Raw genomic sequence first — 16,071 nt, 5'->3', positions numbered from 1 at the left:
AGATAGCCATCTGCTTTCAAGCATGCAGCTGCTAGCCTTTAAACAGCAACTTTCCATGATTCATGATTAATTCATCCCAGGATGCACTCAGACATCTGCTTTATCATCAATTCAGCTTGTCATAGCATTTTGCTTTAAAGTTTCATAACCTCTACCCAGGTAACACAGTGATCTGGCAAGTCAATCTTCTTCCACAGAAAGAGCTAAACATATAGCTTCCCAAGACTGATGATGCAAATTTAAGACCATATGTATGCAAAATATACACTATTAGTGCAAAATATACACTATTAGATATTCCCCTTTAAAACAACAATAGTATTGGTTAGAGCTATGATTTAGTCTACTTTGGGCCAGACACTTCATCTTTTTTTCTGCTCCACTTTGCTTTTTAAAATTTTTTCAGTGACATGTTAATTGTACATATTAATAGGGTTCAGTGAGGTATTCCAATGCATTTATACAGAAAGAGGTGATCAAATCAGGGCAATTCGTGTTTTCATCTCCCTATCATCAAGCTCTTTATGGAAACTTTGAGTTTTTCTCTTCTGGATCTTCACAAAATATAAAAAAGATTATTGTGCACTGGGCATCCACTGCACTGTGAAACACTAGAACATGTTTCTTCTAACTTTGTTTCAGTACCTGTTATCCAAACTGCTTTTATCTACCCATCCTCCCCTTTCTCTAGTAATCAATTCTACATTCAAGTCGACTTTTTATAAACTTCCATATAGGACAGAGAATATGTGGTATTTTTATTTTTGTGTCTAGTTTATTTCACACACAATGCTTTTCAGTTTCACTCATTTAGCTATACATAAAGAGATTCCTTTTTATGAAAAATATTCCATGTGTATGTGTACTATATTTTCTTTATCTATTCATCCATTGATGGGCACCTATGTAAATTCCATATCTCTGCTATTATGAATAGTAGACTTTTCATCTTTATCTTCATTACTACTCTGGAAAATATTATATTATGATTTTTGTTTTACAAATAAATAAGCAAATCAACAATATTAGATAATTTACCCAAGGCCATTAAGTGCAGAAATGGCAAAAGTGAGAAGTTTGAAACCAAGTCTTTCTGTTGCCAAACTCAAGCTTCTGTAACAACCAACTTCAATTCATATTTGAACTGCTATGGAATAAGTGAAACCTTCTCAGTCCCCCTATACAGAGTGACTATACCAACTCCTATGCCATGTATCCTCAACCCAAGAAAGTTCCTGTATGTGGCACTTAGTTAATATAAATGCCTTAAAAACCTTAAAGCACTGTGTACACTTACAGAAACTTGTTCTCCTAGAGGACTTTTGGCCTGGATACATTCTTTACTCTCCATCACTGAGAGAGGCAGCCTGGGTGGATGAAGAATCTAGGAAGTGTGCAAGAACAACAAAGTTCATTTCTCTGTGGTCTGAGAGAAAAGTGCCTGGTCTACTCTAACTTGGAAAAAGTGCTTACTATACAGGTTATTCTCTCCAAAGGAGACCAGTTTTATAAGTACACATTTTTGTCATCCGTATCAAAATTGTTTTGTACAAATTGTTGCTTCCTATTGATTTAATAACTATATTTTTATAGGAAATAAGTAGACTCAATATCAAATCTTGGTTCTGTGACCTAAAATTGGTCAGGCCTCTGAGCCTTCACTGCTATTTTTTTTTTTTTAAAAAAAGGAAAGAATGACATCTTTTGCACTGTCTTTAAAAAAATAGTATGTAAGAGACAATTGAATGGTATGAAAAGAAGATAATGGTACATTGTGCAAACACTCATGTCAAAAAGTAATAGCATGTTAGGATCATATTTGTTTAAAAAGGAGGGATATATATTCATAGAGACAAAGATTGGGAAATTATATAAAACAAATTAATGTAACTACTGTATCATAGTGTGAGTTATTTATCCATTTTGATTATGTTTTCTAAAAGTTCTAATGGTATTCCATAACAACACATTTTCAAATGATAAAAAGTAATTTAGGGGCTAGAGATATAGCTCAGTTGGTAGACTGTTTGCTGCGCATGCACAAGGTCCTGGGTCCAATCCCCAATATCACAAAATAATAATGAGAAGAAGAATTAAATGATAATAGAGAATTAGAAAATATAGTTACCATGTAGGAGAAAGTCATGTAAGCAGTTCTGTTAGTTTTGCATTGCCATAGACAAAATACCTGAAAATAACAACTTAAAGATGGAAGAGTTTATTTGGGGTTCACAGTTTCAGAAGTTTTGTTGCATGATTGGCTGACTCCATTGATCTGGGCCCAAGGTCAAGCAGAAAATTACAGCAGAACAGTGTGGCAGAGGAGGGCTGCTCAGCTCAGGACAGCAAAGAAGCAGAGAGAGAAGGAGAGGAGCCAAGGACCAGATATAGTCCAAGGTCAAGCCACCAGTGATCCACTTCCTCCATCTATGCCCTACTGGCCTACAGTTACCACTCAGTAGTCCATTCAAATTATCCAACTATAAAATGTATTAATCACTGATCAGATTGCTGCCCTCATAATCTACTCATTTCACTTCTGCATTGTCTGATACGTGAGCTTTGCAGGGAGCACCTCAAATCCAAATCACAATGGCAGGCAATATAGCCAATTTAAACAACCTTTAAAATTCTACCTCTAACTAAAAAACATGACCCAATAATATGCCCCATATAAGAAACCCTCACTGATTGTAACAATAAAGGTCATTTAAAAGTAAAATGATGAAAAATGATATTTAGCTCATTCTCATTATGCACAGTAGTTATGTTCTAAAATATTGCAAATAATGAATCAGTAAATATGGAGCCTTTGCTCACAGGGAAAATACATGTCTCTATAACAACATTTTTATCAATTCATCAACATATAACCTTGTATAATGTGTGTTTCTCTTTAAAGTAATATGTGTTAATTGCTTACCACTGGACTCATGGCCAATAGCACTGTAACTCAGGCCATATAATGGAGCTTCTCTAACACATGTATTTTCTTTATAAAGCACATCACAGCTGTCTTGTGATTAGGAACCCTAGACAACACCCAAACTTGAAATCACCAACAGAAAGCATAACAATGTGAAAAACATGGCACTGACAGAGTATGAAGGCACACTTATTTACAGTGCTAGACCTGAAACAATGGAGAGTGTTCAACCTCAGCTGGGAACACACATTTGGAATGACTCAAAATTTTGGCCACTCTGCACATGCCCAAGAGTGACAGCAAAAGTGCTGCATGAAATTTTCAGTTACAAATAAATGTGTGAGTAGAAAAATTCACATATATGGAATCTTCAAATAATGAAATTCCATTGTATCATGCAACCACATATCAAAAACACCTGATTATTATCAGTCAAAATAAACTTCAGAACAAGGTTAATAGTGATAAAGATGGATACTACCTAATGATCAAAGTATCAATTCACTAGGATGCAATCCTAATATGAGCCAAATAAGAGAGCTGAAATAGAGAAAGCCAAAAGTGATGAAATAAAAGAGAAATGATCAGGCATGGTGGCACACACCTGTAATTCCAGGTACTTGGGAGAGACTGAGGCAGAAGGATCACAAGTCAGACTTCCTAGGCAACACAGTGAGACTTTTGCTTATAATAATTTGTTTTAAATGGTGGGAGACAAGGGTTAGGATGTAGTTCAGTGGTAGAGAGCTTGCCTAGCAAATGTGAGTCCCTGGGTTCAATCCCCAGAATAAGAAGGGAGGGGGAAAGGAAGGAAAGAAAGGAGAGAGGGAGGAAGGAAGGGAGGGAGAAAAAATTCACAATTTTTGGTAAAAGCTTCAGCATTGCTCTCCCAGTAATCAATAAAATAAGCAGGCTGAATATCAGCTAGTATATAAAAGAAGAATTCACCAAGAAAGAGCAAAATATGCATTCTTTCCAAATATATGAGGAGCATTTACCAAGATAAACCACATCATGACTCATAAACATATCTTACCAAATTTTTAATAGCTAATATCATAGAAAGTTTATCTCTAACCATAATGAAATTAAGCTAGAAGGAAATAACAGAATGATATTTAGGCAATTCCCAAATAATTGAAAATTAAACAATGCCCTTTAAGTGATTCACTTTGGTGAGAAAGAAATCTCATTTACAGTATTTACCAAAAAAGAAAAAAAGGAATACCTAAAAATAAATTTAATCAAGGAAGTGAATGATCTCTACAATACTACAATAGAAATCATCAATCACTGATGAAAGAAATCAAAGAAGACACAGACAAAAAACATGGGAAGGCCTCCCATGTTCATGGATTGAAGTAATTAATATTGTTAAAGGTCCATACAACTCAAAGTGATCTACAGATGTAATGCAATTCCTGTGAAAATAACAATCAAATTATTTACAGAACTATAAAGATCACTTCTACAATTTATATGGAGCCACAAAAGACCCTGATTAGCCAAAGAAATTCTGCACCCAAAAAACAACAGGGATCACCATACCTGACTCCCAAACATTACAAAGCTACAGTAATTAAAATAACATGGTATTGGCATAAAAACAGGCACATAGACCAAAGGGATAGAATAGAGATCCCAGAAATAATCCCATATATTTACTGTCAATTAATTTTTGACAAAGACACCAGACCATATATTGGAGACAGAGCAGTCTCTTCAAAACTGGTCTGAGAAAATTGTTCATCTGTATGCAGAAAAATGAAGCAAGACCATACCTCTCACTGCATATAAAAATAGACTCAAAATGAATTAAAAGCTTAAATATAAGTCTCAGAACCATAAAACTGTGCAAGAAAACATAGGAAAAAGATTTTAGGACATTGATCTAGGCAAAGATTTTCTGTATATGATACCAAAAGTATACACAGAAAAGCAAAACTTGATAAGATTCTATCAAAATAAAATGACTCTGCACAACAAAATAAATGACAGAATGAAGAGACAACCTACAGAAATATTTTGAAGATAATCATCTGACCAAAGATTTATATTCACAATATATAAGGAACTTAAAAATCTCAACAATCCAAAACAATCCAAATTAAAAATGGGTAAATGATCTCATTAGACATTTCTCGAAAGAACAAACATAAATGGCCAACAAATAAATGGAAAAATGTTTGATATCATTAGCCATAAAGGAAATGCAAATCAAAACCAATAAGATATCATCTCATTCCAGTTAAAATGGCTATCATCAAAAGGCAAAAAATAATAAATGTTGCCATAGATACGTAGAAAAGCAAACTCTGATACACTGTTGGGAATAATATGAATTAATACAGCCATTATGGAGAATGTATGGAACTTTCTCAGAAAACTAAACAGATCTGCCATGTCTGGGTATATATCCAAAGGAAATGAAATCAGCATATCACAGAGATGCCTGCACTCACATGTTTATTGCAGCATTATTCACAATAGCTAAGATATGGACTCAATCTAGGTGCCCAATACAGGATGGATAAAAGAAAATGATGTGGCATACATATACAGTGGAATATTATTCAGCTATAAAAATAATTAAGTCCAATGAAATTAAAACAAATTCTATTCCAAGCTTGTATAATTATGTCAAAATGAAATTTAATACTATGTATAACTAAAATGAACTAATAAAAAAGAATAAAATCATGTTCTCGGAAAAAAAGAATGAAATTAGAGGACATTTTATTAAGTGAAATCTGCTGGACATAGAAAGATACCATGTTGCTCTCTCATATGTGGAGACTAAAAAATGTCAAACTGAATGTAGAATTGTTATTGCTAGAGGCTGGGAAGGGTGGAATGGGAGGCAGATAGAGGGAAGTTGGATAATGAATAGCAAAGCACAGATAGATGCAATAATTTTCAGTGCTCCACAGTACAGGGATAATTACACATTTTATGAAGAATTAGAAGAGAGGTACTCAAAGTCTTCAAACATAAGAAAATGATGAAAAGGAATGCTAACTATCTTGATTTAATCAGTACATCTATATGCATGTGATAAAATGTCACTACAGCCCATAGATAAGTACAATTATAAAAAATAAAAATTTTAATTTTTAATAAAAAATTTAAAAATCAACTAGATATGGATCACAGATCCAAATGTAAAATTATAAAGCTTTGAGAAGAAAACATGAGAAAATTTCTTTAGCACTGAAGATTAATTAAAATAGGTCATCAAAAGTATGACCAAAAATAAAAATTCTTAGACTATTGAAAGTAAAAACTTTTACTCTGATAAAAGATAGTGTTAAAAACATGAATAATTGCCAGGTACAGAGGCACATGCATGTAATCCCAGCGACTTTGGAGGTTGAGGCAGGAGGATCTTGCGTTCAAAGCCAGCCTCAGAAAAAGTGAGGCACTAAGCAATTCAGTGAGACCCTGCTTGTAAATAAAATGCAAAGTAGGGCTGGGGATGTGGTTCGGTGACCAAGTACCCCTGAGTTCAATCCCCAGAACCCCCCCCCAAAAAAAACATTAAAAAATCTAGTGACAAAATGGGAGAAAATATTTGCAGACCATATATCTCAAAACTCAACATTATGAAAACAAACATTCCCCCCAAAAAATAGACAAAAGATTTGAACAGACCATCCATCAAAGAAAATATATGGCAAATAGGATCCTGAGAATAAAGGTCCACAATTACTGGTCATTAGGGTAATGCAAATTCAAACCACAATGAATACCATTACAACAGCTTTTAGAATGATAAAGATTTAGGGCAGCTAGGACTTTCATACATTGTTTGAGGTAATGTAAACATGGTCTAACTGTCTAGAGAGGAGCAAGCTCACACTAATTACAAGGCCCAGCAGTTCCAAGTCTAGGGTATAATTCCTAGACAAATGAAAGTCTGTGTTCACATGCAAATGTATAAGGGTATTTGATACAGCCTTATTCAGACTGGCAAAAACTGGAAACAACCTAAATGGCTTTCAATGGAAGAAGGAATAAACACCTTTGGGTATATCCATACAATGGCATACTACTCAAGAATAAAAAACAAAGAACTTATGATCCACGTAACACATTACACTGAGTGAAATGAGTCAGTCTCCAAAGATTACACACTGTGTGTCGTGGTTTGATTGGTTATGCCCCTCCCCACAAATTCATGAGTTGAACTTCTAACTCCTAAGATGATGGTATTAAGAGATGGGGCCAGTGGGAGATGATTATGTTACTAAGCAGAGCCTAAAATATTAATGCTCTTATGAAAGAAGTCTAGAAGCGATCCCTCACCTTTCTGCCATATGAGACTATAGTGACAAGTGGCTGTCTATGAGGAAGTATTTTTTCCCCAGACAGTGAATTTGTTGCACCTTGGTCTGTCTTGGACTTCCTAGCCTCCAGAACTGTAAGACATAAAATTCTCCTGTCTGTAAACCATCCGGTTTATGGTATTTTGTTGTAGCAGTCCCAATGGACTAAGATTCTATTTTTCCATTCATATGACGTGTGTGTGTGTTTGTGTGTGTGTGTGTGTGTGTGTGTGTGTGTGTGTGTAGTGTGTGTGTGTAGGATTGAACTCAGGGACACTGTACCACTGAGTTACATTCCCAACCCTTTTTTATTTTTTATTTGAAACAGGGTCTCACTAAGTTGCCCATGTTGGCCTCAAATTTGCCATCCTCCTGCCTCAGACTCCTGAGTAACTGGAATATAAGCATACATCACCATGCCTAGCCTGGAAAAGCAACTCTTTAGGAACAGAAAACCAATCAGAGATAACCAGGGATTAGGGGTTAGGGGAAGGATTCACTGATAAAATGTAACATGAAAAAAAATAATGCAATGAAATTGTTTTGTGGTCATTACATGAATCTACACATGTATTAAAATTCACAGATCTATATGCCAAAAAGATCAATTCTATTGTACATAAATTTTTAGTTATAAATTAATATTTTTTAAAAAACTATGCTAACAGAAGAGGATTTATTGGGCTGGTAGATTATAAACCCATCAGTTAAGACATTCTGCTATATAATTTATTCATCAATCTCTCAGGATTTGTTAAGAGATTTATATAAATGAATAAAAAGTTATAACTACCTTGCAATAAATATTCTAAGTATCTTAGATAACTTTTTCTAGAAATATTGGTGCTAAGTACTCTTCACACTAAGCTTAGATGTCAATGTTTGTCTAATTGCTATAATTACAGTATTTTATACCCTCATGAAATTCTTATCACCATAGGTTGCCTAATTTATATACAAAAAATAATTTTTTGCTGACAAAGTATCTGACTTGAAGTAAATCCAAACAAGTCAAGTATATATATTGAGCTCATCCACAAAAGAGGTCCATTAATCCCTGAAATATATAATCATTGGGGGAAGTGGGGAACTACCCAGAGATAAGGCACCTTCTGTCCTCACTTTCCATTTTATTCTCTGTTCTTAATTAGCACTTCCTCCGAGCAGAAGTTACTAATCTGAATGTTCAGAGTTTAGAATTCTTTGGGTGAAACTCTCACTAAAAAGATTTGTGAGCATATCTTCTTTTTCCTCCTGGAAATAGACCAAGAATGCCCTGACTTCTCTTGTGTACTTTGTCAACTTTAATATCAACAGTCAGTGGTCTTTCTTTTTCCCACTTGTCTGTAAATAGAAGAGAATGCCTTGCTATGCCCACTCGACAAACAAAAGCAACAGCCTGCATAGGAAAGCCAAATATCTCCTCTCCACACTTTTATTTTCCCCTAAATGGAACTTTCGTTATGATCACTGTCATGGTTTGGATATGAGGTGTCTCCCAAGAACTCATGTGTGAGACAATGCAAGAAGGTTTAGAAGAGAAATGATTGGATTATGAAAGCCTTCACCCAATCAGTGAATTAATCCCCTGATAAGGATTAACCGAGTGGTAACTATAGGCAGGAAAGGTATGGATGGTGGAGGTAGGTCTTTGCTGGTGCCTTTGGGGGTTTATATTTTGTCATGTTGAGAGGAGTTTCTCTCTCTCTCTCTCTCTCTCTCTCTCTCTCTCTCTCTCTCTCTCTCTCTCTCTCTCTCCCCCCTCCTTCCTGGTGTCATGCTCCCAGCTGCTTTCCTCCACCACACTCTTCCACCATGATATTCTTGCCTCACCTAAGACCCTGAGGAATGGAGCTGGCTGTCCCTGGACTAATACCTCTGAAACTGTGATTCCCCAAAATAAACTTTTCCTTCTAAAATTGCTCTTGTCAGGTCTTTTGATCACAGGAGTGAAAAAGCTGAGCAAAACAATCACACTACTAAGTAACCTGGGTCAATTTAGTGTTATAAATGGGAGCAAAAGTATTTCTGTGTATGGGTTGTACTGCCCTTCTTTTAGCCCTCATGACATGAATATAAATCTTCTCATAAGGCTCTAGACATATTTTTACCATCCGTTTTGGGAATGGCAGGTGGAAAAATAAAGATATTTAGGAAAAGGAAGCAAGGCCTCATTTTAGCCTTTAGCCTAAGCCATCTGCTCCAACTTAGCTTAACCTTCATTTTTTAGGTACTTACAGAGAAATTAATATGCTTTATTCCTCATTTAACTGTTAATAATTTTGTATATATCCCTTAGAGGGAAGAAGTAATGAGTGATAGACTTCAGGTATCTAAATCCTTAAAAAAGTAACAGTTATGGGTCCTTACCTTTAAGGAGTTTAAAAATTAGTTTGCACAAAATTAAAATCCTCCTAAAATTCAATGCCTACTAATGATATAAGAGAGAGGAAAGGTATAGAATTGAATTGATCACAAACTAGAAACCATCCAAAGATCCTGTCCAACTTAAGTTCCTATTCCTTAAGTCCTTGGTTTAACTGGAACTAGAAACTGAGAATATATTTTATACCATATGATAAGAATTAATTTCAACTAGAGAAATATAGAGCCCCATTCCAATTCTCCCTTGTTTCCTTGTATTTGTGGACTAAAGCTTACTACATGAATCTTCATGGCTGTTCACCTTTGCTTTTAAGACAAACAAAGAAAAGCACTAAAAACAGGTCATTTAGCTGAGAGGCAAGTCCAGAATTATATCTCAGGGTTTTTGCTTACTTTTGTTAAAATCCAAAAATCTACAATGTGTTTTGAAAAGCCCAGTACCCACTAACCCAATTTTATAAATAGCTCATTGCTAATTTATTGCTATTTTTACCCTTTTATTAATTTTGAAGTGATCTTAGCATGTGATCTATTCCTCCCCTTCCTGAATGTTAGGTTACCTTAGAGTAAAGTTGTGGGAGAGTATTCCCCTGAACCAGTACAAAACATCTGGATTCCAAAATTATAGATATTTAGAAGAACAATATGCTAGAAGTGAGAGTATAGTGCTGAAAATCTGTCAGGGTTCAAAAGCAACTCATTGTTCTCATTTTCCTTCAGAATAATATCACTCTATGAGTTAGAAAACATATAAGCTTATCAGAGAAAACATTCAGCCTTTGGTTTGTGAACAATGTGTCAAAATACATTCTACTGTCATGTATAACCAGTTAGAAAAAAATAAAAAATAAAAATAAACTTAAAAAAAAAACACACAAAACATATGAGCTGTTAGTGGGAAGGTAAAACAGCACATTTAAGCACCCTGTTCTTATTGTCCCAAAATGCAATAAGAGGTTTCAAGGAAACCTCAGAATTAAAGAAATGTTCAAAAATTGTTTATAGGTTTCTTTTATAGATTTCTGTACCTATCCTATATAAGTTGATTAATGCCTTTTTTCAGTACAAGAATTGAACTGAGAGTTGCTTAACTACTGAGCTACCTTCCCAGTCCTTTTCTACATTTTATTCAGAAATAGGGTCTTGCTAAGTTCCTGAGGACCTAGCTAAATTGCTGAGGCTGGCTTTGAACTCACAGTCCTCCTGCCTCTAGTTGCTAGGATTTTAGGCGTGTGCCAACACAGTCAGCAATTAATGCCATTTTAAATTTTTTTTTCATTTGTTCTAATTAGTTATACATGACAGTAAAATGCATTTTGACACATTATACATAAATAGAATATAACTTCTTGTTTGTCTGGTTGTACAAGATGTAGAATTACACAGGTCACATAATCCTTTATGCATATAGGGTAATAATGTCCAATTCATTCTATCATTCCTATCCCCATGTCCCCTCCCCTCCTCTCCCTTCACTCCCCTCTGTCTAGTCCAAATTACCTCTATTCTGTCTAGTACAAAATACCCCCCTTATTGTGAATTAACATCTGCATATCAGAGAAAATATTTAGTCTTTGGTTCTTTGGGATTGCAATTAATGCCATTTTTTGACAGGAATCATTTCTATTTTCCCCCTACACAGATAAACAATAATACCAAACTTGAAAGTAACTTAGAAAAGTAAAACCCTGTTCTAGTTACTACTTAAGTTGATTCCTTCCCTCCCAAAAATTCCCCACTGTTCATTATACTATCCTTTACCCATGATCATGCTTATAGAATATGCCTAGATAAAAATCATCTAATAACTCTAACACTGGATACCACACTGCCTCCTACTTAAGAGATGGAAGAATCTGATTTGCCTTTGGCTATATCTTAGCTGAACCAAAAAGCAGCTATTCCTGTAGTCAGGGAAGGTAGTGGAACACTCTGAAGTATGGGAGAAAGAGGCTGAACCTAAGATCAGACAACTACATCACTACCTGGCAGGACTATCTGGAATCAGCCTCCTTTAGGGTAGTAAAATAGGGATGGTATTCCTTAACTTCACAGGGTGATGGGAAGATCAAATAAAAACAAACAAGTGTTAAGTGGTTTATAAAAGCAGCAAAGAGATGCTGTTTTCCAACTCTACTTATCCTTTGTTGATTGAATATCCTTTACTGTACAAAATAGTTTCTTATCTTGAATTATCTAGTTTGGCCAGAGATGGGTAATTCTCTAAGACATTCCTCTAAAAATCATTACTGGCCTTAAGCCTCAGAAATGACAGAAACTTCAACCTGCTTTCTCAGCTACCATCCTGAAGAGGAGGAGTGGGAAGCTAACTTCCTCTTCTCAAATTTTGCTAAATGCATTTTTTAAAAACCAGTCTGGAATCCTTTCCTTTAAAAAAATACATTATGCTTTTCCTCCCCAGCTATCTGTGGCCCAAGACCACAGCAAATGCAAGCCAACCTTTCCAGTTAAAGACCCATAACAAAGCTAGAGTTTAGCTCACCTACTCTTTCCCACTCCCTGTTTCCCACCGCAGAAGTTGATGAAAATGGAGCCTAAATAGAGAGAGAGAGAGCGAGCAAGAAGGAGCAACGGAGAGAACTTTTTATCTATCAGGCAGAGTTGAGCGTTAAAAATGACCGGCGTTCCCTTCTGCTTCCTAACAGCCCCACCTCACCAATACACACCCAGGTCCTTGCCCCAGTGAAGAGCACCCGAAAACACATGCGGACACACGAGGGTAAGTCGGCCAACCGCAAACAAATCTGACTCTTTGCCAACTTGTAACCACAGACAACAGCACAGAGACCAAGGTCTTTCATCACCTACTCCCGAAGACACCGCAACCACCAGCGGCGCCGCAGTAGCAGCCTTTGTGCTGCAGCCTCTGGCTGGAGTTTTCACCCTTTAAGAGTGTCGCTCCCCTGCCCTTCGTTTCACTCTCCCAGACTTCGCCTACTTAGCCTCCTTCTCCTTGGAAGGCCTGGAGGAACCGGGTCACTTTGCCACTACTGTGGAGGGAGATGAAGTAGCGAAGGAAATTCCCACCGAAGCAGCTGGAAGTCCACTAACCCTGCTTCACCTCTCACTCTCCCGATGGTGTAGGTGGTGGTGCTGCTGGTGAAGGTCCCAGTTCTCAAGGTGCCTGCGCTCAGATTGGGCTATGGAAGAGCCAGGCGGAAAGCGGAGCGGCGGGACGATGACGAGCGAGGGCTGGAGGTTTTTAGAGGACAGATGGGGCGGGACTGGGGAGAGGGGTGAAGGCTGCAGGCGGAGGTACTCTCCAGCCCGTCACACCCTAACAGCAACTCCAAACGCGCAGGTCCTAAGGAAAAGGCCTTTTCTTCTTAACCTCTCCCCCTTTCTAACCGACTCCCCGCCGGCACACCTGGTGAAAAAGCAAGGTGCGAGTGTACCTGGGGCGAACACCATGATTTCCTTCAGCTCCTGGGTTAAGAGAGAAAGACAAGCAGACGATGGGTAGGAGGAAGGCCAGGACTTGGCGGGGTCGGGTGCAGGTAGACGCGCAGGGCGCCGGCGGGCCGCGGGCGGGACGGTCAGCACCTCGGACAGCTCCCCGCCGCGCGATCCCGGGCCGCAGCTCCAGCCAACGCGGCGCGCTCTGCCTCCACAATGCACTGCTGCGCCCGCGGCCACCGCGGCGGCGGAAGGAGGAGACCGAATCCCCACTCAGTTCATCCCTCATTCCTGTGCCAGCTCGGCGTATGCTGCTGCTGAGGAGCAGAGCACTTCTACCGCTTGCATGGGAAGAGGAAGGACGGAAGGGGAAGAGAGAGAAAGGTAATTGCCCGGCTTCCCGGCAGGGGAACAACTAATTGCTTCTAATTACCTGCTGTCACTCGCCCCCGTGGATGCTGGACTGACATTTAAGATGGGTTTGTCCTTTTGGTTTGTTTAAACTCGATGAGCTTTACTCCAGAGACCGACTCCGAGTTCTCAGACTTCGGCTAGCTGTGAACTGAGGGGAGGAGTTAAGTTGAATCTTGGTCCTTGAGGTCCTTGGCCTTCTCTCCCGCCAGAGTCCTCTGCTAGCTTTAAGGAGAGAGCCTGAGAAAGAGAATGACTATGGAGAGCGTGAGGAAAGCGCCGCTAACAGGCCCTACTCCCTGGTGGCAAATCTGGCTAGGACATCTCCTGAACTTGAAGGTCACTTTAGGGAAAGCAGGATGGGCCAGGGGAGAGGAAAGAGTCCTCCATGAGGCAGGTGTCCTTCTCCAACAAACACACACCCTCTACAAGGATGAGCCAAAGGAGTCCCCTTCAAGTGTGAGAACATCCCAGACACCAATCAAGAAGCATCAGTAATTCTGCCCTCACTCAACTGAAAATTGTACCCCTTCCAAACCCAGTTCTACCCTAAAGCCACGGGGTCTTGTCCCACGTTCACTTTATGCTCCTAAACCATTGCTCATTTGAAGATGTCTATTCTCCAAGGAATGTTTTTGCAGCTTGCACAGCCCACATTTTATGACACCCAGCTTGCAACAGGTCCCTGTGGTTTACAACCCTATGGCTACTGCCACACAGGATCCTCCAGCACGCTCTGGGGGTTTTCCCCTATTTTTGTGGCTGAACAGTTTTCCAAGAACAAAATTGTTCAGGGTCATTTCCCAATGCTCTGTAGGATTTCTTCACTTGCACCCCTCCCTGGAAAATATAGTTTTTCCGAAAATACAGAATTTTTTAATAATTTGATTGGAATTTATAAGTTCTATACTCTTTTGGCAAATATAAAGCACTCAAATAGTCTTGTTGGCACTGGTTTTGTTCAAAGCCATCTGATAGATTGCAAATGCAAATAGTTTTACAGCTCTTGAACTAGACCTTGTGTGGAGGCATATGGGCAGCCTCAACAGAACACAATCAGTACTGCTCTTAGCACCTGCCCCAATACTAGCTTGAACAGATGGAGCATGTCTCAGCAGCAAGATGTAAGTCAGTTGATGGGATAAAGTATGTGCATAAAGGATGAGGTCCTCTTACAATCTCCATATTATACCAAAAGTCGGGAACCAACCATGTTTCACCACTTCTTTACTTCATCACCAGCAAAGTGTGAAACAGTATTTTACAGTATTTTCAATAACATTTGAATGAAAGACTTATTAGGATATTTTTTCTCTCCTCTTTCCTTCATTTCCTTTCTTTTTCTTTTTCTTTTTTTTTTTTCAACCTTGGGTCTTGCTACATTGCTTTTGAAACTCAAGGTCTTCCCACCTCAGCTTCCAGGGTAACTGGAATTGCAGGTGTATGCCATTGCACCTGGCTGACCTATTTCTTTGAATACACTCCACAGGGCTCTTCTTACAAACCTTATTTTTAAATGGGCTTTATTTTCTTTGTGCATAAATAATTACCCACAATCACATTCAAGAAAAAGCAACATAGCATAGGAACTGATAAAAAGACTTGAGAATCAGTCAGACCCAGTATTATGGTTTGGATGTGAGAGGTAAAGTGAGGGGGACACTTCACTTTCAGAGGTAAAGTGAGGTGTCCCCTAAAAGCTTCTGTGTTAATTCAGGAATTTTCAGAGGTAAAGATTGGATTGTGGGAGCTATAACCTAACAAATCCATCCTAGTTTGAATGACTGGGTGGTAACTGTAGGCAAGTGGAGCATAACGACAGTAGGTGTATCACTGAGTGTATAGCTTGGAGGGGTACATATCCCTGCTGTCCCTTCCCACTCTCTCTGCTTCCTGACCCTGCCATGAACTGAGCAGCTTTCCCCCACTGGGCCCTTACCTTGGGCCCAGAGCAATGGAGTCAGTCATTATAGACTGAGACTTCTAAAACCATCAACCTCAAATAAACTTTGTTTCCTCTAAGTTGTTCTTGTCAGGCATTTTTGTCACAGCAATACAAAAGTTGACTAAAACCCCCAGACCCAGGTACAACATCTTCATCATTTATTAGATTTGTGAACTTTGACAAGTTACTTAGCTTGTCCTGTCTCACCTGTAATATAAGCACCAAGGTATCTTGAAGATTTGTTATGAGGATTAGCTGTGATATAGATTAATGAATTAATTAAGAAAGAAAAGAGCCTCAATTAAACTCATTCCAGGAAACCACTGACACCTGTGGGGGATGACCCCCTATGGAAAAGTAAGCAAAATGTTAGATCAGTGTTTCTGAAACATTAATGTGTATATGAAACTTATGGGGGTCTTGTTAACATACAGATTGTGATTCAGTATATGAGGATAGGTCCTGAGATTCTGCATTTCTAACCACTGTCCAGACAATGCCCATGCTGGGTCACATGATAGCCTTTGAATAACAAGGAATTCTTCAATGTATCAGTATTTTAAAAAGAAAGTACTTATCTCTCTCCCAACCTGAATTTATCTTTTTAAGTGGTAAACAAAGAAGGAACTGAGATGAATTCCAGTAGACTGCCAAGCTAGATA

At 38.2% G+C, this 16,071-nt stretch overlaps 1 protein-coding gene across 2 annotated transcripts in view; it reads right to left on the bottom strand.

The window, feature by feature from the left end:
* AKAIN1 (A-kinase anchor inhibitor 1) overlaps nt 1-13,705 on the bottom strand; it is a 56,897-nt gene extending 43,192 nt beyond the window's left edge. Inside the window, exon 1 of one of the 2 annotated variants that reach the window (XM_079109405.1) lies at nt 13,487-13,705. In XM_079109405.1, coding sequence (XP_078965531.1) covers nt 13,487-13,523 — 37 coding nt within the window. In that variant the 5' untranslated portion in view covers nt 13,524-13,705. Of the gene's footprint in view, nt 1-13,052; nt 13,383-13,486 lie in introns of those variants that run through there. The other variant, XM_079109406.1, reaches the window with a different exon arrangement.
* Between the last annotated feature and the right edge of the window lie 2,366 nt (nt 13,706-16,071).

This window comes from Sciurus vulgaris (assembly GCF_902686455.1).
Source record: "Sciurus vulgaris genome assembly, chromosome: 13".
NCBI lineage: Eukaryota > Metazoa > Chordata > Mammalia > Rodentia > Sciuridae > Sciurus > Sciurus vulgaris.
This window is presented reverse-complemented; position numbering and strand designations above follow the sequence as displayed.